The sequence below is a fragment of the Papaver somniferum genome, chromosome 1 (genome assembly GCF_003573695.1).
Source record: "Papaver somniferum cultivar HN1 chromosome 1, ASM357369v1, whole genome shotgun sequence".
Taxonomy (NCBI): Eukaryota; Viridiplantae; Streptophyta; class Magnoliopsida; order Ranunculales; family Papaveraceae; genus Papaver; species Papaver somniferum.
In genome coordinates, this window is record NC_039358.1 from 3692504 (window position 1) to 3717678 (window position 25175).

General features: G+C 37.0%; 4 protein-coding genes and 1 long non-coding RNA gene across 14 annotated transcripts; 2 read left to right on the top strand and 3 right to left on the bottom strand.

The window, feature by feature from the left end:
- The first annotated feature begins 1460 nt into the window (after positions 1 to 1460).
- On the top strand, positions 1461 to 3298 carry LOC113350278. The gene is made up of 3 exons (XM_026594666.1): positions 1461 to 1718; positions 1829 to 1871; positions 3150 to 3298. Exons 1-3 carry the CDS (start codon positions 1461 to 1463, stop codon positions 3296 to 3298), a joined length of 450 nt encoding a protein of 149 aa, XP_026450451.1.
- LOC113277641 (pentatricopeptide repeat-containing protein At3g29230-like) lies at positions 1829 to 5133 on the top strand. The gene is made up of 2 exons (XM_026526692.1): positions 1829 to 1871; positions 3150 to 5133. The coding sequence occupies exon 2, from the start codon at positions 3541 to 3543 to the stop codon at positions 5050 to 5052; it is 1512 nt and encodes a 503-aa protein (XP_026382477.1). The 5' UTR covers positions 1829 to 1871; positions 3150 to 3540; the 3' UTR covers positions 5053 to 5133.
- A 1619-nt stretch (positions 5134 to 6752) lies between these two features.
- On the bottom strand, positions 6753 to 14945 carry LOC113277607. 5 transcript variants are annotated; one of them, XM_026526657.1, is made up of 15 exons: positions 14855 to 14878; positions 14601 to 14669; positions 14013 to 14069; positions 13766 to 13872; positions 13491 to 13692; positions 13162 to 13414; positions 12257 to 12413; positions 11490 to 12095; positions 11194 to 11404; positions 10852 to 11092; positions 10496 to 10646; positions 8586 to 10365; positions 7916 to 8464; positions 7503 to 7834; positions 6753 to 7420 (listed from the first exon to the last, which is right to left on the bottom strand). In XM_026526657.1, exons 3-12 carry the CDS (start codon positions 14044 to 14046, stop codon positions 9331 to 9333), a joined length of 2997 nt encoding a protein of 998 aa, XP_026382442.1. In that variant the 5' UTR covers positions 14047 to 14069; positions 14601 to 14669; positions 14855 to 14878; the 3' UTR covers positions 6753 to 7420; positions 7503 to 7834; positions 7916 to 8464; positions 8586 to 9330. The 5 variants fall into 5 exon arrangements, with proteins under 5 accessions (XP_026382442.1, XP_026382454.1, XP_026382448.1 ...); XM_026526669.1 differs by having other exon boundaries at positions 14755 to 14872; XM_026526663.1 differs by having other exon boundaries at positions 14820 to 14865.
- A 132-nt stretch (positions 14946 to 15077) lies between these two features.
- LOC113277651 (probable folate-biopterin transporter 7) lies at positions 15078 to 17907 on the bottom strand. Its single transcript, XM_026526701.1, has 2 exons — positions 17497 to 17907; positions 15078 to 16354 (listed from the first exon to the last, which is right to left on the bottom strand). The coding sequence occupies exons 1-2, from the start codon at positions 17756 to 17758 to the stop codon at positions 15279 to 15281; spliced, it is 1338 nt and encodes a 445-aa protein (XP_026382486.1). The 5' UTR covers positions 17759 to 17907; the 3' UTR covers positions 15078 to 15278.
- A 1056-nt stretch (positions 17908 to 18963) lies between these two features.
- LOC113277662 lies at positions 18964 to 21978 on the bottom strand. 6 transcript variants are annotated; one of them, XR_003325048.1, is made up of 6 exons: positions 21807 to 21978; positions 21304 to 21560; positions 20614 to 21016; positions 20353 to 20483; positions 19735 to 20096; positions 19141 to 19636 (listed from the first exon to the last, which is right to left on the bottom strand). It is a non-coding gene; the product is annotated as an uncharacterized LOC113277662 (long non-coding RNA). The 6 variants fall into 6 exon arrangements; XR_003325042.1 differs by having other exon boundaries at positions 18964 to 19294; positions 19420 to 19636; positions 19735 to 21016; XR_003325037.1 differs by having other exon boundaries at positions 19735 to 20483.
- Positions 21979 to 25175: the final 3197 nt, after the last annotated feature.

Genomic DNA, 25175 nt, shown 5'->3' on the forward strand with positions numbered 1-25175 from the left:
GAATTATCATGTAATGACTCTTTTTGTCCTATTAAAATGCCGCCCCTCTAATAAACCATGTCGCCCGTATAACAAGAATGAAAAAAAAAAAAAGAATTAAGACGTAGATAATTCCATTTCATTTGAGCAACCGAGTGGTGATGGAAAGTGGAAAATGGGTATGGGCGCCCTAAACGTAAAAGCAGGTTTTGATAAATAACCCTTCCTTTTATTTATTTACTTTACAATAGAACCATTCTTCTTCTTCTTCATTTACTTTCAGGCCCTGGAAAAAAGGAATCAAGGGTTTAAGAGAAGCCATTCAAAATCAGGAATTAGAGATCGGGGTTTTTCATCTTCTCCTCCTCCTTCACGTTACACCAGGTATTCTCACGATCTCCAATCTTTTTTTTTTTTTTTGCAGTTAAGGTTTTGAATACCGATAGTCAAGATGAGGAATTAGGGTTCACTATCACTTGCTATTCTTGTTTAAGATGTATATTTGCCCCCTTTTCTTCTTTTTTAATCAGTGTGTGAAATTTGATTGAAACTGATTTGATTTAACATGGCTATATACTAACTATCCAGAGGAATCCAAGCTAGGTTTGAAGATAGAAGTCAATTCATGATTGAAATTTCATCAGTAATTGCAAGACTGAAATGTATATTTAATTAGCAAACCCAACACCACGACCAATGAGCATAGCAACATTTTGAGCACCTTCATTTAGTATTGCATATATCTGGTTTTAAGCCCTTCATAAGGAATATCTATGATTTATGGTCTTCAAACAAGAACCAATTTGGAGGAATTCGAGACATATGTTGCCTTAGCAGTCCGAGGGATACCTACCCATGTTTTGGGTTTTCTGTTTAAACTGTCGCAGCCCCCTCCATTTCTGTAAAATCCGGAGTTTCGAGCGCTGTTGTCTCCTCTCTTGTAACATCCAATGTCTCTTTCGTTTCTTCAACTTTAAACACCATTATCTCTGTTATTCCAATTTCTATCATTTCCTTGACTTAAAATAGAAACTAGATGCTTGTATTTAATCTCGTGATTGACACCTATTACCTTTATTCTTAGTTTTGAAGCCCAAGAGGGCAAGTCCTATGGAACCAACGAACATGTAAAAATGGTCTTTGTAATCTCATAATGTACCAACTAGCCCCATCATGCCCAATGTTAAAGACGTATAGTATACTCATTTTAATAATTCTAAATGAACCAGGGGAAGTTTGCTTGAAACTGATTTGATACAACATGGTCATATACTATTTAGAGGATCTATATAAAATGCTTCCTTTTGTCATAGGAAACTTAATTTGGTGGTGTTTTGTTATTTTATCTCTGCAAATTATTTAGTAAACCAAGCACTTGGAAAGTTTTGTTTTATGCAATTTCCAGACATTTTCGGAACCTGTTTTTTATTTTACAAAACTCTGCAGAAAACATTTTGGCGATGCTAGGGAACAGAGCAGCAATGGACAAAACCCTGGGTATCTTCAGGCATTCCTTTAGTCTTCTCACCAGAAGAAATTTCAGCGCTTCTGCTATTCCTTCTTCGACTGGAGGAGGAGGAGAAGCAACAGTATCAGCTTTGCAGAAACCAAAGAGGAAAAAGAAGAAGAACTTATTTGAAGTAGCTCAGTTTCTTCCTAACTGGGGAATTGGATATCAAATGGCTAAAACACATTGGTCTGGTGTTTCCTATCAAATCACCAAGATCAATCTCTACAAGGTCCCAAACCTCTTTTGTTTTTTTTTCTTAATGTTTTTTTAGATATTTTAAGAAAAAAATCATTTTCCTCATTGTCTGACATTTTTTTTGTGTTTCTTCTATCATTGTAGGATGGTAAACATGGCAAAGCTTGGGGAATTGTTCATAAAGAAGGTGCCTTTTTTTGTTTTGTTTTGCTTATCACTTTTTATTTATTTATTTTATTGTATTTTTTTGTGTAGCATACATAACATGATAGTGTGTGCAAGACATACAGTTCGGGTTTTGGAGGATTAGTCCTGTAACCCCCTTCAGGCCTTGCAATTGCAGGAGAAGATTTGAAAGGCAAACTAGTTTTAGGGCTATGAATTGCAAGGTTCTCTTGTGTAAAGTTGTGCCGGTTAAATTCAAATTAGTAGGATAGTTGAAATACTTAATGCTTCGTAAGTTAAATTATTTGTAAGTGCACTATTCAAACTTTAGAGACCTGTAAATTTTTTGGGTGTGTTGATGTTACATTTTAGACCTGAACGTCTACCATATCACCCATGGTTTATCGATGAGCAGACAAACCATGAGAGGAGTGTGTTGATGTTACATTTTAGAATTATAGGCAGAATCAGTCGGCTATACACTTGTGACTTGTGAGATGGAATAGAAGAGTTGTAGCATGACGTGAGAAATCATTTTTCTTGGCTATTGTGACTACACCTCCAGGTTATGTTGATAGGTATTAAGAACTACTTTTGAGGTCGAATACACATTCAAACATCTAACAAATGGTACGAGCTTGTGATCCTAACAGTGAAAGTTAGTCGGACCTGATGCGTATGTCTTGTCAGTATGTGCTGGTCATTTGCATGTGTTGTCTCTTGTAACAAATAAAATAGGTATGACAATGAGACGAGGGTTTTTACCTTACGTTTTACCAAGTAAAGGGCATTAAGCGATCCTGAGGAAGTGCTGATGATTTTAGTTTCTTGCCATCTCATGTAGTTAATGGTATAGCTGGCTTCATGTTTCTGCTACATTACTTTATGCGTATACACATCCTAGTTTTTGTATGCTGATTTTTGAATATCTGTCGCTAGTTTATTAGGATGTTAGGTTAGACTGCAGACTGAAGTTGCCTGATTTGAGGTTACTGTTTTCATGAATTATAGAGATATTGCGTCATATTTCAAAGTTATTGATTTTGATATCTACTTATGGTCGAGGTCAAGTTGCCGTATTTCTGCTTTTGCGAATCTGCTAATCTGTATCCCTTGATGGGATTGTAAGATTGCCAAAATTTGTCCTGGTGTAGTTCTAACACTAAATTTACACATTTTTGTTGGTAATCAGTTGTTCGTTACTAAATAAAACACATGGATCTTAATTCTGATTGCCTGGGCCTTGGTGTCCCATGAATGATGAAGCAACATGTTTAAGCTCTGCCTGTTATGTTTACAGGTCGGCCTGCTGCAGACACTCCCAAGAAAATAAGTGGTGTTCACAAGCGCGGATGGAAATACATTCCTAACTCAAAAGGGAAAGAAGAAAACTTGAAAGTGAAAGAAGAAAACATAGTAAAATCAGCAGCAGAAGTTCAAACAGCTTGATTCTTTTTTCATTGACATGTGATGGTTGTTTTCAACCAAAATTAGCAGTCGTAGATACTCCCCCGTCGATGAGTAGGCATCCGAATTTCACCTCCTTTCAGGGTATTGCAGCGTTATGTTGTTTCTTTAATTTGTTGTCAAAAACAAATAATTCTGAAAATATCTGTGGTTCTTATCTGCTGTATTCATGAGTATCATCAAGTCAAGGGACTCTATCTTGTTTTAGAGGTCAGAATCTTAAGATGGCTATGTTAAATTACTGTTTTTGTCATTCTTTGCCATCACACAGAAAACAGTGGAATAAGATGATGAAGCATCATGTTGTTGATGGAAATCCAAACCAAGCCATTTTCGTGTACAGACAAATGTTAGAATCTGGTTGTAATGGTGATAATTTTACATACCCAGTTCTTCTAAAAGCATTAACTCATCTCTCCTCTTCAATATCTATACTCACTGTTCATGGACAAGCAATTAAAACTGGATTTTCAGATCATGTTTTTGTGGAAACTTCTTTACTGAACTCTTATGCATCAGTTGGGGATATTGAGAATGCACAAAAAGTGTTTGATAAAATGTCTAGCAGAGATGTTATTGCTTGGAATTCTATGTTAGATGCATATGTTTCTAAAGGAATGATGGAAAGTGCAATCAAACATTTTCACTTGATGCCTGTTAAGGATGCTGTGTCATTTAACATTATGATTTCCGGGTTCGCAAAGCTTGGGACTATAGAGTTTGCCGAGGAAATTTTCGATGAGATTCCTGTAAGAGATGTTGTTTCATGGAATTCAATGATGTTAGGTTATTGTAAGGCAGGGGATATGGATAAGGCTCGTAAAGTGTTCGATAGTATGGTGGAAAGAACTTTGGTATCATGGAACACAATGATCACTGGTTATCTGGACAATGAGCTTTATGTTGATGCCATTGATTTGTTCTCTGAGATGAAAGAAAAAGGGTTTGAACCCAATCATATAACGGTATCAGCGGTTTTATCAGCCTGCGCGTGGGTAGGATCAGTGGATGAAGGGAAGGAAGTACACATCTTTGCTCTTTTCAGTGGGCTTGCTTCGAATGTGCACGTAGTTACAGCACTGATTGACATGTACGCAAAGTGCGGTAGCATAGATGGAGCTCTGGAAGTATTTTACAAGTCCCAAGCCAAGGATGTCACTTCTTGGAATGCAATGATCAGTGGGCTTGCACTGCATGGAAAATCACACGCTGCCCTTAAACTCTTTAGTGATTTTCAGAATAGAAACATGAAGGCTGACGATATAACCTTCATAGGTCTTCTGACTGCTTGCAGCCACTCAGGATTAGTGAACGAAGGATACCGTCTGTTCGAATCCATGGAGAAGGAATTTGGGATTTCACCCAAGTCTGAGCATTATGGTTGCATGGTGGATCTCTTGGGACGAGCGGGTTACCTTCACAGTGCGTGTCAGCTAATGAAAGCAATGCCATTCGAGCCTGGACCGACTGTATATGGCGCACTATTAGGCGCTTGTTTGGTTTATAGAGATCTCAAGGTGGGAAACATGGTTGCTGAACACATGACGAAACGAATGCATCGTTTGAGCGATGGGGAGTACATGATGCTAGCTAATCTGTACGCTTCCTGTGGTAAATTCGAGGAAGCAGATGGATGGAGAAGAGAGATGAACAATGCTGGGATTACTAAAACTGCTGGTTATAGTATGATTCTGGTTAAGGGTAAAATGATAAAGTTTTTAGCTGGAGATAGATAACAAATGCATCTGAACAAACAGTTATTGTACTCACTTTTGAATCATAAGCCGAATTTCCTGCCATCTGTAACATTTTCTGCAGCATCCTGACGATAAGTGATGCACTACTTCTTTGCAGTATCCTGATGCAACTGCGAAAATCATTTATAAGAAGTGAAACATAAAGTGCCCGTAGCTACTTATAAAGTATTGCCTGCTATAACAATCCATCTGGTTCAGAAAATCACACATTTTATTTATTCATACAGAATAAGAACAATAAGCCGTACACATGCGACTCCAGGAAGCAATATACAAACAGTACCATATTAGGGAATTTTAACAGACTGCCGTTCCATAGAACTAACATGGGCCGTCTTTACTTGGCCATGACTACTATATCTGGAAGCTGCTTGGTTGGAATCGTTCATCGTACAACCTCCAGTGGCCATACCTCTCTATAGGGAAAACATCCCTAGGAACATAGCAAGGTGGTATCTCTACTCTCTTCATATCTTGTAAGTTTCTCGATATCCTGGCTTGTCAAGTTTGCACAACCACATAGATCCCAATACTCCAATTTCACACACCCTTCAGTTATTGCAGCAAGGCCATGGACTGTCAACTTAGAAAACCGAAGCTCGAGGTGTTCCAAGTTCGGCATGAACTTCCCTATTGCAGCAGCCTCGACATTCCCATCCTTCGGGCAAGCATTTAAGTACTCATTCGGCACAATCCCGACATGCTGCCAAGGATATAGCAGATTTCTTTTCAAGATCTTGAGATTTGGACAACTGCTTCCTATCAACTCTAAGGATTCATGAGATATCTCATAATAGAAGCTAATGTCTAGTTCTTCCAGCACAGCACATTGTGATGCTATCTTTCCAAGAGATGCATTTGTGACATTTGGGCTGCATTTGATTGCAAGAACTTGCAGATTTGGGCACCTGCAATCAAGAAAGAGTGGCAATCAACTAGATCTTAGAAGTAACAATTATTACTCCTTCTGTTACAGAAAAAGTGATACTTTTAGGCAAAAATGAAAATTAAAAGTATCACTTTTTCTGAAACAGATGTGGTAAAAAATATATTTTTTCTTTTTTCTTTAAAAGATGTTACCTTTGAGAGAATCAATTTTTCTCTCAAATTCAGGAGACCACCAAACAGAAGATTCAGTTTTGGAACTGAAAACAGATTCTAGATCAACAACAGAGAATAGACAGGGATCTTTGCAGGCATGAATCCATGATTTGCAGACAAACATGGGTCCTGTCCATCTCTCTTCTAAACTCAGTCTTGATAATATGTTTGTGAGGCACTCATAAGTTAACTCTGACCAATTCGGGTTTCTGGTTTCATCTCCTTCATCACTTTTTTCTGCCATTGGTAGAGAAATTGAAGTCATGTTCGGTAAAACTCTATCATTTTTATACAGAACACAAAGGAATATATCTGGATCGGGTTACCCGGATAAAGTACATGCCCATCAAAACGTTACGGTGCGCCCAAGCTATCTGGTGTAAGGCGCTAGGTGTGACGCCTCGCCTAGCGCCTAGGCGACCAGATAATAGAAAAGGAAGTAATGGCTCATGGTTTTGGCGCCTTGAGCGCTTTATTAGCTAGGCGCCTAGCTCGCCTTTCACAACATAGCTCCCAAAATCCATGGTAGAGCTTTCGGGGATGTAAATTCCGGGTTTTCCCTCGATTGGTGCTAAACGATCGATAAGAGAATGAGATGACTAAAGTCTGGTGCCTAATGGCACAAGCTGGGAACCCAAGAGTAGCTGCTAATACACTGTTTTTGGCACTTGGGTGTATTAGGAGAGCACAGTCCATCCCAAGATTTATGCTTATTACAGCTACTACGAATTACTGCTAGACAAAACAACAAACTGACTGCGCAGCTACTCTGAGTAGGAAGAACTAAAGCCATGGATAGAAATATTATTCACTGTGGAGGGTTGAAAGTCGAAAGTGTTGACGTTCTTCCACGCACTTTCCAAACGGGCGATATTTATCCATCTCATAATCATATTCTCAATCAGTAAACCATCAATGTGCTCCAATCTCATCCCTGCTGAAGCTTGTTTGTTTTGGTCTCGGCCGCACCCACCTGATCCGTTGTCGACTTGAGCGTTATCTGTCAAGTTTGCACTATAGTAGGTAAGATTGACATTCATGAACTTGATATTTCGTCCCGAACCACCAGATAAGACGACTCCCTTCTCAGAGTGAGCTGAAATGTTGATGAACCTCAGGTTAGAGATTCTCGATTTCGAACAAGTGGTGATGTAAATTGGTTCATCTCTTCTCCACAGATCTTGACTTGGATTCATGATTATTCTCGAGAAAGTTATTTTCGAGAAAGTTATATCGCTTGCCATTCCTGCATAGATGTATAAACAAAGGATATCTTTGGGCACCGGAAACAAGTAAAAACTAGATTGTGAACAACAGAATTACACTACCTCCTTCATGTAATTGCATTGTGATTCCTCGATGACAGTCGTTAATGTCTATGTTGTGAAACTTGATACCTTTGAAATCGAACCTACTACCGCTTCCAAATTTGATAGCTGATAATTTAGTCCTCAGCCAAGACTTTGTCACTGTTAAGTTAAAAACGGGACCTTTGACTGTCTTCACAGTGATGGCATTGCCTCCGTTGTCGATAAAGAGATCATTCATGAGAGTGTTATTTGAATCCACTACATGTATTCCATGGTTGTGCGGGATATAGAAATGACTTGCTAAGGTTACACCATCAAGAAATGTGTTTTCACACCGTACTATGTGTAAGCTGCAAAGCCAGAAAAAACGGGAAACGATCTTATGGTCAGAAATATGGAAATTGAAGTGACAAAGAGAGGGAGATACATACTTTGAAATAGCCGGAATTCTGAGTGTAACAGCAGAAATGTTGACATTCTTGCAATCAAAAAATCCAGCGAGCCTCGGCCTGCATTTATCACCGTGACACACACCTGTTGTGTTCCAACTCTTCATCACACTCGCCTTCTTATCAAATTTTTCAATGAACTTTCTTCCTTGACCATTAACCGTCCCCCCTGTGATGCCAACATTTGTAGCGTTCTCGGCCAATATGACATACCATCTGCGCGGGTCTGCCGGATAATCCTCCATCTTCGTCCCACCATGAATCCTAGCGTTACCCAAGTTTAATACCACTCCAGATTTCAGAAAAAGTGTCCCAACTAAATATCTGCTTCTCGGAAATCTTACAGTACCACCACCAGCATCATGACATGCATCTATTGCCGCCTGAATTTGTTGTGTCTCGTAATTTTTTCCATCACCAACTGCGCCGTAGTCAGTGACAGAGAAAACGTTGTGTGCTGGTGTGCTACTCTTAGATTGGGTTACAGACAACAAGGTGAACACAAGTAGTAGAGCAAGAAAAACACCCATTCTGCTCAAAATTTGAATCAAAATTCTAGTAAGCAAAAACATATCATAAAATTTGAAACATAAATCACTTAGAGTTGAGAATTTTCATGCAACTTAATAGATAGAGAGACAGAGATTCTAACCTCAATTTTCTTGTGATCAAGTCTCATCCACCATCTACCACCAAACCTGCAACAAAGCCTTTTAAAGCTTGCAGTAGAGTGTCAGGAAAACTAAACCAAATGGAACTATACATCCAGGGTTGAGATAGCTTTTCAACTTTTATAATAGATCATCAACGGCTGAAATGAGATATCACATGGTGCATAATGCATAATGGGGACGAAAAAAGTTAAAATGGATAGATCATGTTGAGATGGATTCCTTTGTTTTTTTTCCAAAGAGGTGGAAAATTACAAAAGACATCATCCAAACTAGTACACAGTCTTGTTCTAGCTAAAACATCTACATGCCAACTTCCTAGAAGTAACCTAAAAGTAATGCCTGCCCATATACAACCAATGACACCCTCAGAGCACACACCCTTCTTCATAATAGACTATGTGGTGGGGTGCTAATGTCAAATCTTACAGATCTGTTGATGTAATTGTGACTAATTTTGAGAGCTGTGTCAAGCAACAACTGAGATTGAAATTAGAAAAGCTGCTCAAAACCTTCCTGGGCTCATCTTAGTTTTCCAACAATGAGTTCAAGCAACAAGTTTGAACCTAGTTTTGTTTCTTAGCCTTCATCTTCGGCTTACAAGCTATGTGACCGAAAGTGCAGCAGTTTTCACACCTTAAGGGTCTCCAGTCATATTCCAAGTTCAGATGATACTCCATTCCTTTCACTAGAATTCGCAAAGAATCTGGCAATGGCTTATTAGCATCAAATTCTATACAAAGCATACAGAGGAGTCCCTAGTCCACTCCCAACCTTACTGAGAACAGCAGGAGTCCAAAAGAAGAGGGGTAAGTTGTAAATCTTTACCCAAATCGGGAGAGATTCCATACCAATTCTTTCACTCACCATCAACTTCCAATCCCACTCTTTCAGAATCAATTGCCTTTGTCTTATTCGCCAGAGGTCTGCTGATTCTAGAACTCTCATCTTTTCTTCAACACAACTGAACTGAAATACAAAGTATCCATTTTCTATAGTGAACACAGAAAAATCTCCTTTCACTTCCCAGATATTTTTAACAAATTTTAGGTCCATGTTGAACGGGACATCTTCACCCACGAAAAAGCCTACTAAGCAATTCTCCCATTCATCACATACGGCTCTGAACTCGTCAGCAGAAAATTCAATATGGAGTTTTCCTTCTTCAAAGGAGGGTTCAGAAAACTCAAGCTTGCTGTGTACTCCCTTTTGGTTATATGTGTACTTGGAAATAGAAGAAGCTTGCGGCTTGACATTCAATCCCATTGGCTCTGCTGAGGTAATAGTCACTTGGGTTAATGGCATATCACTCTTCCAAACTTCACCAACGGAAACGTTTACATTGGAAATTAAATCACCATGGAATCCATTATCTTTCTCGAATTCATCCACTTCTGATACACCATTAGAGGAAGTACCTGTAGCTACCCCATCATTACAGTCGAACACATCATTTGAGGAAACATCCTTGCCATAGTGCATTGCGGTACTGCTCGAGTTGTGGCTTGATATGTCATCAATGTTTTTTGTAGAGCCCATTCTTGTTGTGTCGTTTGAGTTGCACAAAAGTGTCTTCACCCATGTCAATGTTCCTTCCAGAATGTCCACTACATCTGACATAGCAGGCCTTGACTTCGGATCATAACTAGCACATAAGACTGCCAAATTTAACACCATTTTCGCTTCTCCCACCGGAATGTTCATCCTCACGTCTTGATCAAATAGCCCTAGAAGATCTCCCTTTTTTTGTAAATCACAGGCCTGTAATCCCATTCCAACTCTATACTGTTAAATTGCAAATGTACATCTTGTAATATTATTATTCTTAATTGCAGTTTTAAGACCATCTTTTCTTTCTTTTCTAGAGAGGTGAAAAAAGAAATCAACTTACCAGATCTAGAAGAGAAATGCTTTCATGCTTTGTCTTCCATTGAATTCTATTTTTTCCAGTCATGAGTTCGAGCGTGACTATTCCAAAGCTGTATACAGCTATTTTCTCAGTTAATGTTCCATGCATTACATATTCAGGGGCCATATATCCTCTGTTGATAAAGAAAAAACAAAATAGAAATAGCATTAGCATTAGCAGGCTAGGCGACTAGGTGTATTGTTGCTCCCGTTAGAAACATGCAAGGAAAAGAAAAGGCAAAAAAGAAGGATAATGAAACAATTGCGTATTGGCTTCATTAAAATCCTAAATATGGTCCAACGATTCCACCTGGATAAATATATGTTTGTTCTACTTACACTGTTCCTGCAAGACCAGTCTTAATATGTGAGATTTCTCTGTTGTAATGCATGATTAACCCAAAATCTGATATCCTGGGATTAAGATCTTTATCAAGCAAGATATTTGAAAGTTTAATATCCCTGTGAACAATCTTCACTTTGGAGTTGTCAGAATGCAGATATGCAAGACCCTTTGCTATTCCTGTGCAAATTCTAAGTCTTGCTGGCCAACTAAGCTTGTTCTTCAAATTCACTGAATCTGAAAACCATCAACTTTTATCTATCAACGAGCATAACTGAATTTCCATGAGTTAATAGATCAGTATTGAAGTTAACCATAACAGTGCAGTAATGATTTACCAAATAAAACTTTATTCAGACATCCATTTTCCATGTATTCGTATACTAGTAAGTGTTGGTCGTTTTCTGCACAATGTCCCAACAATCTAATAATATTTGGGTGGCTCAAGGTAGATATAGTGTTTACTTCATTTAAAAACTCTACTTTTCCTTGGTCAGATTCCAGGGACAGTTGCTTCACTGCAATCATCCTTCCATTAGGAACCATACCCTGTTCAGTTGAATTTTTTTGAAATTCAGTGTAAAGCTAATAAGATATTCTAAGAAGTAGAAAATAGAAAAAGAAGGATGTGGACCTTGTAAACTGAACCAGAAGAACCTTGACCAATCTTATTTGCTGGGCTGAAATTTCTGGTCGCAACCTCAATATACCTTAAACTAAAAGTTGCGGTTTCATATGGCTCATGTGTTTCTACAGACGGTATAGCATACTCAACTTTATCATTCTCTTCTCCTCCTTCACTTAAAAATGCCTTTAAATCAGATACAACATCATTATGAACTTCAGGAAGAGTGTTGTCTTCCTTTACCTTTGATGCAACTTGATACGGTAAAGTTCCATCACCACCCTTACCATCCCATTCATCGTTAGGGTTATAAAGAAACCCATCACGCTTCAGCTTTGTATGTGATGAACTGCTCCTCGCACTTTCAATTTCAGACATGACCTCCTCATAACTGATTGTTGTCATATAGAGTGGATCAACTGGAGGGGTCTTTGTTGTAGTGTTTCCTTCAAGAATGCTCACTACTTCTGACATGGAAGGCCTCAACTCTGGCGATTCGTTAGTACATAACATTGCCAATTCCAACAACATGGTTGCTTCTTTCACTGAATTGCTGGACGCCAAGTCTTCATCAATCAGCGACAGAAGCCCTCCCTTCTGATGTAAATCCTTGGCCTATAATCCCAACCCAAATCTTTTGAGTTAAACTGCGAGAAAGGATAAAAGCAAGACAGGAAGAAAAACATAAATTATATATATGTAGCAGTTAATACGTTATGATACCTCAATCATCAAAACATTTACTTACGTGAGAATTCCATTTAATTGTCACTTACCAGGTCTACAAGTAATAGATCCTCATCGTTGGCGAGTCTTTTCAAATCAAAAGATTTCTTTTCTGTTGAAAGTACAAGTATGGAAACTCCAAAGCTGAATACGTCAGCCTTTTCTGTAATTAAACCTCTAGTCAAATACTCCGGGGCATCATATCCTCTGGCGGCGAAGAAAATTGAAAATTGCACTTTAGATTTTATCCTTCTTGAATAGATGCACGAAATTTAGCTAATTAGGATTTTAATCTATAATATGCTACTCGCTAAATTCTGCATCTTCTCTGGGGGACTCGAGTTGAGGTACTCGGGTATGAAGTAATGAGAGAAGTGCTAGCATCCAGCTCTTTAAGAAGGAATATACAAGGGATGCGATCCAAAGTACGGGTCGAACTGTATTCTAAGATCAATGGGTAGTATAGGGTGCTGCAGCGTGTATCTACCTTATGGAGCGTGCTAAAAAAGTTTAACACAACATGCAACCTATATCCACTAATTTGATTTTACAACTTTCATTATCGACGGTCGATTTTCAAATCGGCAGATGGTGAAGTTAATTAGATGTCACCGGAGCAAAAGAAGAAAAAAAACAACCTATGCCACGGAATGTGCTAATATTTTGTGAGTGTAAGACACAATTAAAAATTCTCCAATGACAAAATGAACATCTAATTATCTTACACTTGGCTTTGTGGAAAAAATAGCATCGAAAAAGTAAGATACAGTATCATTTTAACAATGTCAAGGAAGCTTTGTCATACTTAGAAGTGTATATTGAAGCATATGAGAATTCATATTACGAAGTCATCCATGCTCTGTTTAGATGCTTATTGCTGAAGCAATGATGAAAATATACATCGAGAACATTTATAGATCAAGTACATATATTTATATACATATAAATATCTTACATTGCATATGCTCCCCCGACTGAAGTGGTGCAGTGCGTGCCATCTGCTCCAAAATGCTTCGTTAAACCGAAATAAGATATCTTGGGATCAAGAAATTTATCAAGAAAGATACTTCGATGCTGAATATCTCTGTGAACAATTATGGCTTTTGAATCATCCTTGTGATGTAGGAATGCAAGACCATTTGCTATTCCAAGGCATATCCTCATTTTGGTGTGCCAATTGAGCCTCTTTCTCAAATTTTCATTACCACCTGCAAAAATATTTTATCAATTGTAACTACATCTTGCTTTGTCCGGAAATTAAGTAATAACTGTTTTCTTCCTTACCGGATAATGCGTTACTCAAGGAGCCGTTTTCCATGTACTCATATACCAGTAACCGTTGTTTGTTCTCCGTACACTGTCCGAGCAATCTAACAATATTTGGGTGTCTGAGTGTTGATAAAAACTTCACTTCGTTTTTGAATACATAATCTTCACGCTCATCTAATTGTTTCACTGTAATTTTCATCCCATCTGGAAGAACTCCCTGTTAGATTATAACTAGTCAAGATAACAAGCCAAGTGCTAATCTAAAGCTACAAAATTAGAGAGAAAGCCACCTTGTAAAGTCTTTTCCAATGACAAATCCTATTTGCCGGATTGAAATTTTGAGTAGCAGCTTTGATGAGTTTCAGAGTGAAATATCCACTTTCATACTGCTGATGTTCTATGATTAGATCAAAAAAATAGTGAAAAACAATAAGCATTATGAGTTTGTGTAAACAAATGCTATAAAGATCATCATAAGAATTTACAAAATTGTGACAATAGCAAGTTTGAATTAGTGTTATACACATGTATCCCTACCGTTAAATCGATCAGCTCCAATAATATTGACCATATTTTACTTATTTCAGCTGAACCCTAAAAATTGAAAGAAATAATCAGTGATCAGGGATGAGATTCACCCCTGTTACAAGAACAAAATGAGAAGAAAGAACAAGGGTGGAAGAACCAGCTTGGAAAGTTAATGATGAATTGCATAGACTTAATTCAAAAGTGAGCAGAGCCTTTCATTTTATAGTTGACTGACCTTCTACAGGATTGGTCCTACAGATAAAAGTTTTGGGGTTTTTTTTTTTTTGTCGACATTGGTACCTATGTTTTGTCCACAACTTGCACTCAAAAAATTTTAAGGGCGATTTTCCTCTATTCATCTCTAAGCAATCTCTTTTAGAAAAATAAAAAATCTCTATGCAATCTAATAGACTTGTTAAAATCAGAACTTCTCAACTAAAATTTTATCGAGATCACATGTATGGGATTTTTCTCTTTGAAACAATTTATCAAACATCCTGTAAGCGAGCTTAAACTGTAAAGCAGAAAGTATCAAGCTCTGGTAATTCAGCAATTCATTAACAAAACATTCATTTCAATAATTTCTAGAGAAATTACCAAGATCAGTAGTTCCCCTAGACATCTTTCTTTTGGGATTACTCCTCTTCAGAGTTTCCCACATTTAATCTACATTGAACATCAAAAATGTATACATTAGTGATGCACATTGAAGAACAAGAACCCCAAAAAGAAAGAAACAGTAAACCCTAACTTTTGTAATGAGAAAGGAAATCAGAACTTGACATAAAAAGGAAAGTTAGCATAATCAAAACCAACTTGAGGTTGAAGATTGATTGGATTATCAAGTTCACCATTTTTTATTGCTTCTCAGATGACAAAGAGAAAACTTTGAAATTAAAAACGAAAGGTAGGCATTTTAATCCGAACACGACTCCGTTTAAACAGCCGTTTGGGCAGTATGGTCAATACTCGTCGCAGAAAGTAAAGGTCAATACCGGTCAAATACAGTCAATGTGTATTCCGACCGAGTATCCTACTCGAACCTAGACGAATATCGGTATCAGCAGCAGCAGCGACAACAAAAACAACGTGGTCCTTTCTGAAACTCAAGCTGGGTCTGGTTCTTTTTACATGAGAATCTTGAATCTTGATGTATAAAAAAAAATACAAAAAAATACAACAAGAAAACTAAAGTACCAACATTCGCTGTAATGTTCAGCAATGTACTGAATTTCACCATTTTTTCTCGCATAGCTCAGCTCCAGATCTGGCTAGCTAGTTTTTCTTCTTGTTCTTTTGCTTCTGTACTTGCGCTGACCTAGTGTCACTGTGGATCCACGACGAGAAAAAGAGTGGCAGAACTGTACATGCAGCCTGTATAACAATGGCTTTTGGCAACCCTGAGAAATCTTCACCGGTGACTCCAGTGTACGATGCAAGTGCAACACCCAAATATCCACTTACAATCATAGCTAAGGCAATGGCTGACATTACAAAAGCCATCAAAGAACCTTCACAGCCTCTTGGGCAAAGCTGCGCTATGAGGACAGTAAAAGGAAGTGCCTTAAACAGAAGTAGAATTTCCAGTAACCCAGAAAAGATTACGACGTAAACTGAATTTGGAATTCCCATTTTCAGATATGTGCCATTAACGAACAAAACATCAGATAGCATGAGTACGGCTGTTGTTGCTTGGACCATCGACATTAACTTCCTTGGAGAGACCGATTTCAGTTTTGCATTGTATACTGAACCCCATACAAGCATACCCATTTGTCCAAATACTTTAGAGATCCCCAATACCGATGAATCAAGTTTCAAATGTTGTGTTTGGTAAAAGAACATTGTTCCTGTCAGGATTGGGACAACAGCAAAAGATGCTGCAAACCATGCTATGGAGTACGCAATATCTGGTCTTCGCAATGCCATTGACAGTTCTGAAAGTTGCTTACGAATCCCTGAGCTTGACGAACTCTTTGGGAGGTTAAGTGATTTCTCGCGAACTGCTACAGTTACAAAGAACTGGAAAACAAGTAGAATGCCAAAAGAAAGAAACATAAATTGGGGAGAGAACTTCTTAATAGCCATTCCACCAAGAAGGTTACCAAGGACTCCACCAACAGAAACACACATCCATACAAATGATTGAAGCTGGCCGGACGAAGATGATGTTTCAGATTTTTTCGAAGTTGTAGGTACTTTACCAGACTCAGCAACTAGGGCGTCATTTGCAACCTCAACGACTGAAGCACCGAGGTTGCTAAGAAGGAGAAACAAAGAAATAACGGAGATAGACATTGTTGACGGTGGAAGTAGGGCTATTGACAGCCATGATAATGCTTGCAACAACACTGCAGTGAAGCATAAGCAAATTCAGCATAAAAGAAACAACTGCAAAGTGAAAACATAATATATATACAATTGACACTAAATAATGAAGTAGTATTGCTATCTCTAGATGAGAGCGAGAGCGAGGTAATATTTGTTTTATGTGATTGAAACTACTCAAGAACAACTTTATGTTGGCTATGTCTATGCAGCGGCCAATATCCAACTAACTTAACCGAACAATAACACCATATATGACTCGGTTCATTTTTTTAAAAGGGAGAAAATCAACTTAAAGTTGCAATTTCAACATGGTTAGTTTTACCCCAATAACTAAGACTGAAATTCCTTAACCCGGGAGATGCCCATTCTCTATGCAGGAACAGTAACCTAAGATGTGCTGCCGACACCTTTATGAAATGTCCCTAAGATTCACAGACTAATTAACTAAGATACCATAGTGTTTCTTGATCCAAAAGAGATTAATATAATAAATCAAGAGGGTTATATCTAAGTTATCATCCTGACAAGTTAAAACTATCAGGAGGAACATCACCCAAATAATGAAAGTCAACTCTAGAGGTTCTAGCTTTCTGACCCAGATCATTGCCGGGACTCTTTAAAAACTCCAGGAACTTTTGCCTAGCTAATATCAAGTGTTTAATCTCCAAAATCAGACTTGATTCTCAAATAAAGAATAATACTTGGAAAATGCATCAGAGTTTTATTTGTTGAATGTTTGTTTCTTTCTGTATTATTTTTGCTGCTACTTCAGGGGGAGCATACTTGACTCCTTGAGGAAGAGGAGTTATTCCTACCTACGTCACCTGATTATTAAAATATAGATAGATTCTAGACTTCTAACTGACTACACGTAAACCAAAGTAGGTACACCTTTGATAGGCGAAAGGGGGACCCCATAACCACGTACCAGTTACAACTCACAAATATCCAACCCGGAGGAAAAAAAGCAGATCAAGATATTCATTTCGATACTAAAATCAAACTATCAAAATTCAAATTAAGGTGTCTATTCTCTCAGAATCAAATTAACTAAGCAGATTAAAGAAATACAGTGAGTAAAGAAAATGAATCCAAGGGTAATTTGAAGAAATTGAAGGAAAAAAATTGTAACGAAAATCAGAGAAAGAAATCATGATCATACCTCCAATGGCGATGTATGGAATCCTGTGTTGACCATTGATGTAAACAGCATCAGAAATGACACCATAGAGAGGTTTACCAACCATGGGAAGATTAGCAGAATTCATTAGAATCTGAAGACTAGAAGGATCGAGATGTAGACCGTCTTTTAGATAGAAATTCACAGCCATCCATGGAAAGCATCTTAATCCCTGTACCCAATATCCAAACCCTAGAATCTTCTTAAGAAGTGAATTCTTACTTCCTCCATCATCCGACACCATTTCTATTTGTTTTCAGAGAACAAAAGAAATGAAGAAGAAGAAGAAGAAAGACAAGAAAAGGGAGATTTAAAAGGAAAAGAAAGAGAGAGGATGTTCTTCTGATTCCTTCATAAGGGAAAAGTGACACGTACCTGACCATTTAGTGTAAAAAGAGTGAGTCCCAATGATCAATCATATTGTATTTGAGGTGATTTTGCATTCAATGTATTTGATGAAATGACTCAAAGGGACTTTGTAAAACAGGATGTCTGACTGAGCCAGTCTGATGCATCACCACGAAATAAATTTTCTAAACTCTTCATCCGAAATTTCAATATGGAGTTTTTCTTAGAAATCAAGCTTACTGTTTGGTTGTCTGTATTCTTAGAAATTGAACAAGTTTGCGGCTTAATATTCAATCCCGGTGGCTCTGCCGGCACAATAGTCAATTGGCTTAATAATGGCATGTATCACTCTTATTGGCTTCACCAACGGCAATGCCTTCACTGGAAATGAAATCACGGATTGAATTAGGTTAGGGTTCAATCATTCGTCATTAAGTCCCTGGTGACTAATCAACGGATTGATTAGTCCGTGACTGACACATGGTGACTAATCAACGGTCGAACAGTTGACCAGGGGCACTCAGCTAACTAGGATAAGGGCAGTCCACAGAGTAGCCCTTTAATGAAAAGAGTCTTTCTCTTTTCATTATCTGAAAATTGTTGTTAATGAAACTCTTGGCTGCGCCTCTGTGCACAGAATTTGGCTTGAATCCTTTGATTCAAGAGGTGATTTTCACCATTTCTATCCCATATGTGTGTTAATTGTTGCAAGGATACAACAATTGGCATCAGAGCCGCTTCTTTCCACTCAAATTTCAGGAAATCTGGTAGTGACACCGATAAAAGCTATCCTCTAGAAAAAAGGCATGCCATAAGGGTCTCTTGAAATGACTAATTTCTGTGACATCCCTCTCTACTTGCCTTCTCCATCGAAGGATTTGTAGAAAGTTCAGTAAGCAGATATGCCAGTGAAAGAGAAAAATATCTCACAACAACAGTTCAGTAAGCTTCGTTTTTCATTGATTCATTACGGCCAAATCAAGATTATATAAATTTGAATATGAAACCATAGACCCTAGCACCACAATAACCTGAAGAAAGAAAACAAAATTCGCAAAAATAAATAAAAATAAAGCACAGATTCAGAAATAAAAATGATTTCTACTTCAACGAAAAGTTGTGTCTTACAGATGCACATATGACATATCTCCAATAACAATGAGTTGTAAAACTAATTTAGGAATAGTGTACATGAACATACGCTCAAATCTAACAATGGCCAAAATATTCAACCATATCACACAAATCACAATGAGATTGCCAAAAACATTTCTAATGTGCACTAGCAATAAAAATGGCTCGTTGAGTTCTTAGTTCTTACTAATAAATCTTCCGTATAGGTGTTTTTCTATAATAAAGACTGAATATGAATTTGGGAGTTCACTTAGTACACTAATCCAGATCATTTCAGTAAGCTACTTTATATGAAGATCTGTGCGGATACACGCCAACAAAAACAGTTAGGCTACAAATAATATGTTCTCATATAAGCAAAACTAAGGGGAAATAAAGAATCTAACTACTGATATTGAGGTTGAGTTACAAGCAAGTACATACTTGTAAATTGGTATTGACCAGCAAATTTATTAAAGAAGTTGCCAATGAAGGCCGAGTCATCAATGCTGCAGCCTTTGGACGGATTCAACAAAGCTTCCCCGTGGGTCGCAAATGATCTATAGTGCTACTCCAGTTTCACATATGCTAGCCTCACTTGTGTTCTGATTGCCTTCTTGGCCTTTACATCACCAGGTACTAATAATAATATGTAGTAATCCTACAACAAAGAACTTAGTTATAACAAACAATGAAGAGTAACTAAACAACACCATGAAACTAAAAAAAAAAAGTTGAGAAAGTGAAAAGTTATATTACCCTGATAAGTTTAGACAATTTTGCTATCTTCTCTTCGGGCATTTTTTAAAGACATGCACAGTCAGCGAGTAGTTCTCTTTGTCTCGCCCACATCCATATAGCAAGAGTGCATTCAAGGCTGAATGTACCCACTAAATTTCCACCAACAACTTCCACTTTAAGTTTATCTGTCTGAGTATCTCTGCTTGCAATTTTAGGCAGACGGTATACCGCATGGGGGCAGTGCAAGAAATGAAAAGCCATCAACAAAGTTAAATATCCATTACTACGAAACGCAAGTTGACTATCTGGTTTTCCCCCCCTACTCTGATGAGAAGAAGTCTTTCTTAAGTTTTGATCTTTGAGGTATGAGTAAGTTATAACTGAAATAAATTAAAAATATGTCCAATATTATCAGCAACGACAGATAAGTTACAAAAGGAGAACAATTTTATCTGCTATACAAGCGGGAGGATATCAACCAACAGTTAGAAACTTTGTGCTATTTAGCAAGTTTGGCTAAGCCATCTGGAGCACTATTTATAGACCTATCTACATACTTATATGCCGATTAAACAAAAAAATTAGAGATAGTATTGCAGTCATTTCCATAACCTAAAGTAGTTCAACTTGTATTACCAGCAGAAGCACTGACAGCAATAACTGAAGAAAGATCGTCTGACAATAAAAGGATCCTTCCCAGATGGAGATCTTTATCCAGCTTACTGTCATTAGTAAAACCTGTGCTTCTGCTTGAACAACTGCACATCCTGCAAAAGATGAATTTGGAAGCATAGAAGCATCCACAAACATTAGACAACAGTCTTGAAATCTATGAAGCACCTGTTTACTAAAATAATGTTGTTTAATACTGTTAGGCAAGGTGATGGTGAGCCGCACATTTATCCGATGTTTAACTCTCAAGTTTCTTCAGGAAAGTTAGAAATAGCTCGGACATAGCCTGTGCCACAAGATACTTATCTTCAATCATCCTTTTCATAGTTGAAGACGCAGAACCGACAGTTGAACTCTGCACACCACCATGTTCGGTTTCAATTTAATTCTGAACAACCTCATTGATGCTTTTGTCATCCTCTTTCTTGTTCGACGATTGACCAGCACTTGTATGAGCATAACATATCCTATCTTCCCCAGTTTTGGATGACTCCGTTCTCTCGCTGAGTTTGACATAACCACCGATTTTTTTGGCAACACATTCGGAGGAGTCGCCTATTAACTGGTCTTCCATTTCCATAAATTTGCATTATTTCCTTGCTGACAGAATGCAGTGGTTTTTAGATTTCTGCAGGGGAACCACAAGAGTAATTACTGTGTGTAAAGGAAACACAACTTCACAGCTGACATAATTAACATGGTTTAATTCTATGCCACTAGTAACAACTGAAATTTCAAATTTTAATTTATTTATCAAGGATTGTGACAACAATATTAAACATTGTCATAGAATAGCTTCTTGATTGTCAAAGAAAGAGAATAAACCAAATTGATTGCCTTAGGGATAATTCTTGCTTGCAGATAGAAGATAGGCCTCAATTAAATTACTAGTAAACAAATAGAATAGTGTGTTACCTGTTAACTTTCCGAGAGTCTGCTCATACGACTACGAAGAATGCATAAACCATTTCTTTTGCTCTTCTGTATTCCCTGAGTCTTTAGCTAAATGAAATGGCATGTTTTCATCCATCCACCAAACCAAATCTACAGCTTCATCCTTCTCATCCAAAAGAATTTTCTTAGTATCAACATCCAAATTATTGAATTCCACAAACTCCCCATTCCAATTAACCTTCATCATGATGTTCATGTGTGGTTGTGTCACAAAATCCCTAAAACACAAACAAATAATAACAAAATAAAATCAGACAAAAACCAAATTTATAATTAAAAAAATACTACTTGATCCAAGAAAATAAAAATAAATTAGTATGACTAATTTTTGTTTTTGTTTTTGTTTTTAAGGGTTTAATGTATAAATAAACAAAATCTCAGAGACAATCGTCTTTGATACAAACAAATTTAGAAATGCAGTAATTAAAATGAAAAAAATGAAGTTGGGGTTTGGTTTATTGTACCTGTTCTTCGAATCCATTCCAGAAGAAATTTTTAACTGGATTACATACTCGTTAAATACAAAAGCATCAGCTTCAGTCAAACTGTCAAAGTTAGGGTTTAATGGCTTTGGTTCGATTTTGAGTTAAAGAGAAAAAGAAAGAAGAGAGGAGGAAAAAAGAGTCAAGAGGGATAGAAATGGGGGAGAGAAGGAAGGGTGAGTTAGTGGTCTCGACATTTGTGCACCAACTCTCTCTTTTTCTTCCCGCCCATTTCATTGGACGCTGTCGCCTGGCATTTTCTGATCCTTCGATTAGCCTCGACATACTTGCTCATTCAGATGGAAAATTCTAGAAATGGGACAACTGTTATTTGTTATTTTCCGAATATGGGACAACGAATCTGAATCTTTAATTATTCGTTTTTTCACCCCATTATTAATCTCAATGTTAAAATTATTCCCCTCTCAGCCATTAAGATTGTGCCACATCATGTCCAAAATTTGAACCATTCTTTGTTGTCCCAGCATTCAGATGCTGAGATTTAGTACAAATAGATGAGTTTTCCTCGTTTGATTGTACTTTCAAGTTTCACCTGTCTGATCAGGGTTCCCTTGAGCAAGTGGTGTGGAACGAGTGTTAATAGTAGGACTGTACACGGTATCCAGCTAAAATCAAATCGAACCAAACTGATTAAAGGAAAACCGAACCGGACCATTTACTAATCGTTGGTTTTTGGTTTAAAAAGATAAAAACTGAAATTTTTTGGTTTAGTTTTGGTTTTGATGTAAAAACCATACATAATACCAATGATAAAACCGATTAGTTTTGATGTGATCAGTATCAATCATTAAATCTTCCTAGATGAACTATATTTAATCTTATCAGTGGATTTAATCTATAAAAGTTTATATTTGAATTTAATCTGAAATTTTATGTGTAATTTTTTTTGTAATTATATTTTAATATTTCATTGTTTTTTTGTTTTTTTTTTGACTGTCAGTTATATGAAACTGACAAAATAATGGTAAAATCGAAACCGAATGGTAAAACTGGACCCAATTGCAAAACTAAAAACCAAAACTGTTGGTTAATGGCACGGTTTTGGTTTGGAAAATTAAAAATCAGGAGTAAAAGTTTCGGTTTTGGTTTGAGAAAAAATCGAACTGAATTGAGACATGTACACCCATGGTTAAAGCACTCTCTTACCAAATCAAAACAGAGATTGGATGAAGGAGTTAGTTTTTCTAAATTAATTAAAAACTACAAAAGAAAAAAAATGGAAAACTAATCATCTACCGTTCAAGAAAATTTAATTTAGGCCTCTTAGTCTCGACTATTGGACACTCTTTCACTTGAATGAATGCATGAAGAAGTTTATATGAAAGTGGACCTCTCCACTACCTACAGGCTGCAGTAGCACCTAATTTGATCAAACTCCTTCATCTTGAATGAGAGCTCTCATTCCATGGCCCTTACTCTTACTCAAATAAAATAGGATCATTTTCAAATAAATCCTAAAATTCCTTATATCATATAGAATAGAATATGTTGATTAAATCAGGATTAATTATAAGTAATTTAGTCAATACTAAAATTTACGTAATTTTTTATATGAATATGATAAACCGTCAGTAATATCGTACTCGATAGTTTTTTTCATGGTAACTTTCTACATGACTATGAGTATGGTATTCCATAATCAATCTGATAATTAGGTATGATAATGTTGTTCCCAATCTCAAACTGAATGCAAGCTTTAAATTTCAATTCTAATATTGGCACTTTAAATTTTTAAATAGTACTTGCCAGTTAATGCCGACGGTATTTTTATTAACAAAGAATATCATCAACATTGCAGAGTATATCTAATTGTAACTGAAAAACATCTTAATATTTCATATAGATTTGAAGTTTTGGATGAAAGATTTTGATTGAATGAAGTGATCATTGATATTTGTTTCGAGACAAATCAGCAGACAACAATTGTAGTTTTTAAGGTTTGAATAAAGTTGGGGAATGATGAATTACTATTAGTATTAGGTTTAAATATTAGGGGTATGGATAACTAAGTCTTTTTACAACCTTTAGATACCCCATACTAGCATACCCTAAATCAAATTAAAATTAGGAGCCCCCAGTTAAGGGAAAAAAATTGCTCACGCACTGCTCGAGCATTTGATCTTGTGATGGTTGATCATAAAACACTTGATAAGTAAAAAACTTGTCTAAATGAAATGAATTAGTGAAATGTCGTTTATTTTTCTAATGGTTGGTTGGGATACTAAAAGGCGGGGTTCTAACAACCACACCCAATAATTCGCTTAGCAATCTGTATGGACAAACTCCAATATACTTTCAAGAGAATCAACTAGACAGTCAGACTCAATCTTAAGAAAAGTATATCCAAGAGTTATATCTCAATTTCTCAATTAAATCCGCAATCAAACAAATAGGAATTTGCGAGCCCGATTGAATATAAGAAATAACTTGAATGGTATCAAAAACCAATATCCAGGTGTCAATCAATTTAATCAACAACCAAAGGTTGGATTCACAATTAATTGAACTTACGCACAACTTGTGATATTTCAATTATATAAACAAATATAATGCGGAAAAGAAATAACACAGACACCAAAATTTTTGTTAACGAGGAAACCGCAAATGCAGAAAAACCCAGGGACCTAGTCCAGATTTGAACACCATATTGTATTAAGCTGCTACATACACTAGCCTAATCCAAGTTAACTTCGGACTGGAATGTAGTTGAGCCCTAACCAATCTCATACTGACCAAGGAATAGTCTTGTTCCTTACCCCTCTGAATCCCAGCAGGACTTTACGCACTTGATTCCCTTAGTTGATCTTACCCACAACTAAGAGTTGCTACGACCCAAAGTCGAAGACTTGATAAACCAATCGGTCTCACACACAAAAGTCGATTAAATAGATAAATATGTCTCCCACGGAAATACGTATGAGTTTTGTTCCGTCTTTTCATAAATCAAGGTGAACAAGAACCAATTGATATACCGGACTTATATTCCCAAAGAACAGCCTAGAAATATCAATCACCTCACAATAATCTTAATCGTATGGTAGCGAAACATGATATTATGGAATCACAACCGATGAGACGAAGATATTTGTGACTACTTTTTATCTTGCCTATCGGAGATTAAATCTCGAGAAAATCTTTAAGAATATAGTACTCAATCACGATAGAAAACAGCAAGATCAGAACAAGCAACTACAGAGAACTAGTTGGGTATGGATTCACAATCCCAATGAAGTCTTCAAGTCGTTAACCTACAGGTTTTGGATAAAACCTAAGGTTAAAGGAGAATCGACTCTAATCGCAACTATTATCACGCAGGGGGTGTGGGGATTA

What these genes read in the sequence shown, in the direction of transcription:
- LOC113277641 (XM_026526692.1), top strand. Translation starts at nt 3,541, where the DNA reads ATGGCTATGTTAAATTACTGTTTTTGTCATTCTTTGCCATCACACAGA.
- LOC113277607 (XM_026526676.1), bottom strand. Translation starts at nt 14,046, where the DNA reads ATGGTCAATATTATTGGAGCTGATCGATTTAACG. An exon ending in CTTGAGTAACGCATTATCCG is followed by an intron (nt 13,415 to 13,490) that starts GTAAGGAAGAAA and finishes ATATTTTTGCAG; the next exon opens with GTGGTAATGAAAATTTGAGA. An exon ending in ATCTATTACTTGTAGACCTG is followed by an intron (nt 12,096 to 12,256) that starts GTAAGTGACAAT and finishes TTGGGATTATAG; the next exon opens with GCCAAGGATTTACATCAGAA.
- LOC113350278 (XM_026594666.1), top strand. Translation starts at nt 1,461, where the DNA reads ATGGACAAAACCCTGGGTATCTTCAGGCATTCCTTTAGTCTTCTCACC. An exon ending in CCAAGATCAATCTCTACAAG is followed by an intron (nt 1,719 to 1,828) that starts GTCCCAAACCTC and finishes CTATCATTGTAG; the next exon opens with GATGGTAAACATGGCAAAGC. An exon ending in GGGAATTGTTCATAAAGAAG is followed by an intron (nt 1,872 to 3,149) that starts GTGCCTTTTTTT and finishes TTATGTTTACAG; the next exon opens with GTCGGCCTGCTGCAGACACT.
- LOC113277651 (XM_026526701.1), bottom strand. Translation starts at nt 17,758, where the DNA reads ATGGTGTCGGATGATGGAGGAAGTAAGAATTCACTTCTTAAGAAGATT. An exon ending in TCCATACATCGCCATTGGAG is followed by an intron (nt 16,355 to 17,496) that starts GTATGATCATGA and finishes GCTTCACTGCAG; the next exon opens with TGTTGTTGCAAGCATTATCA.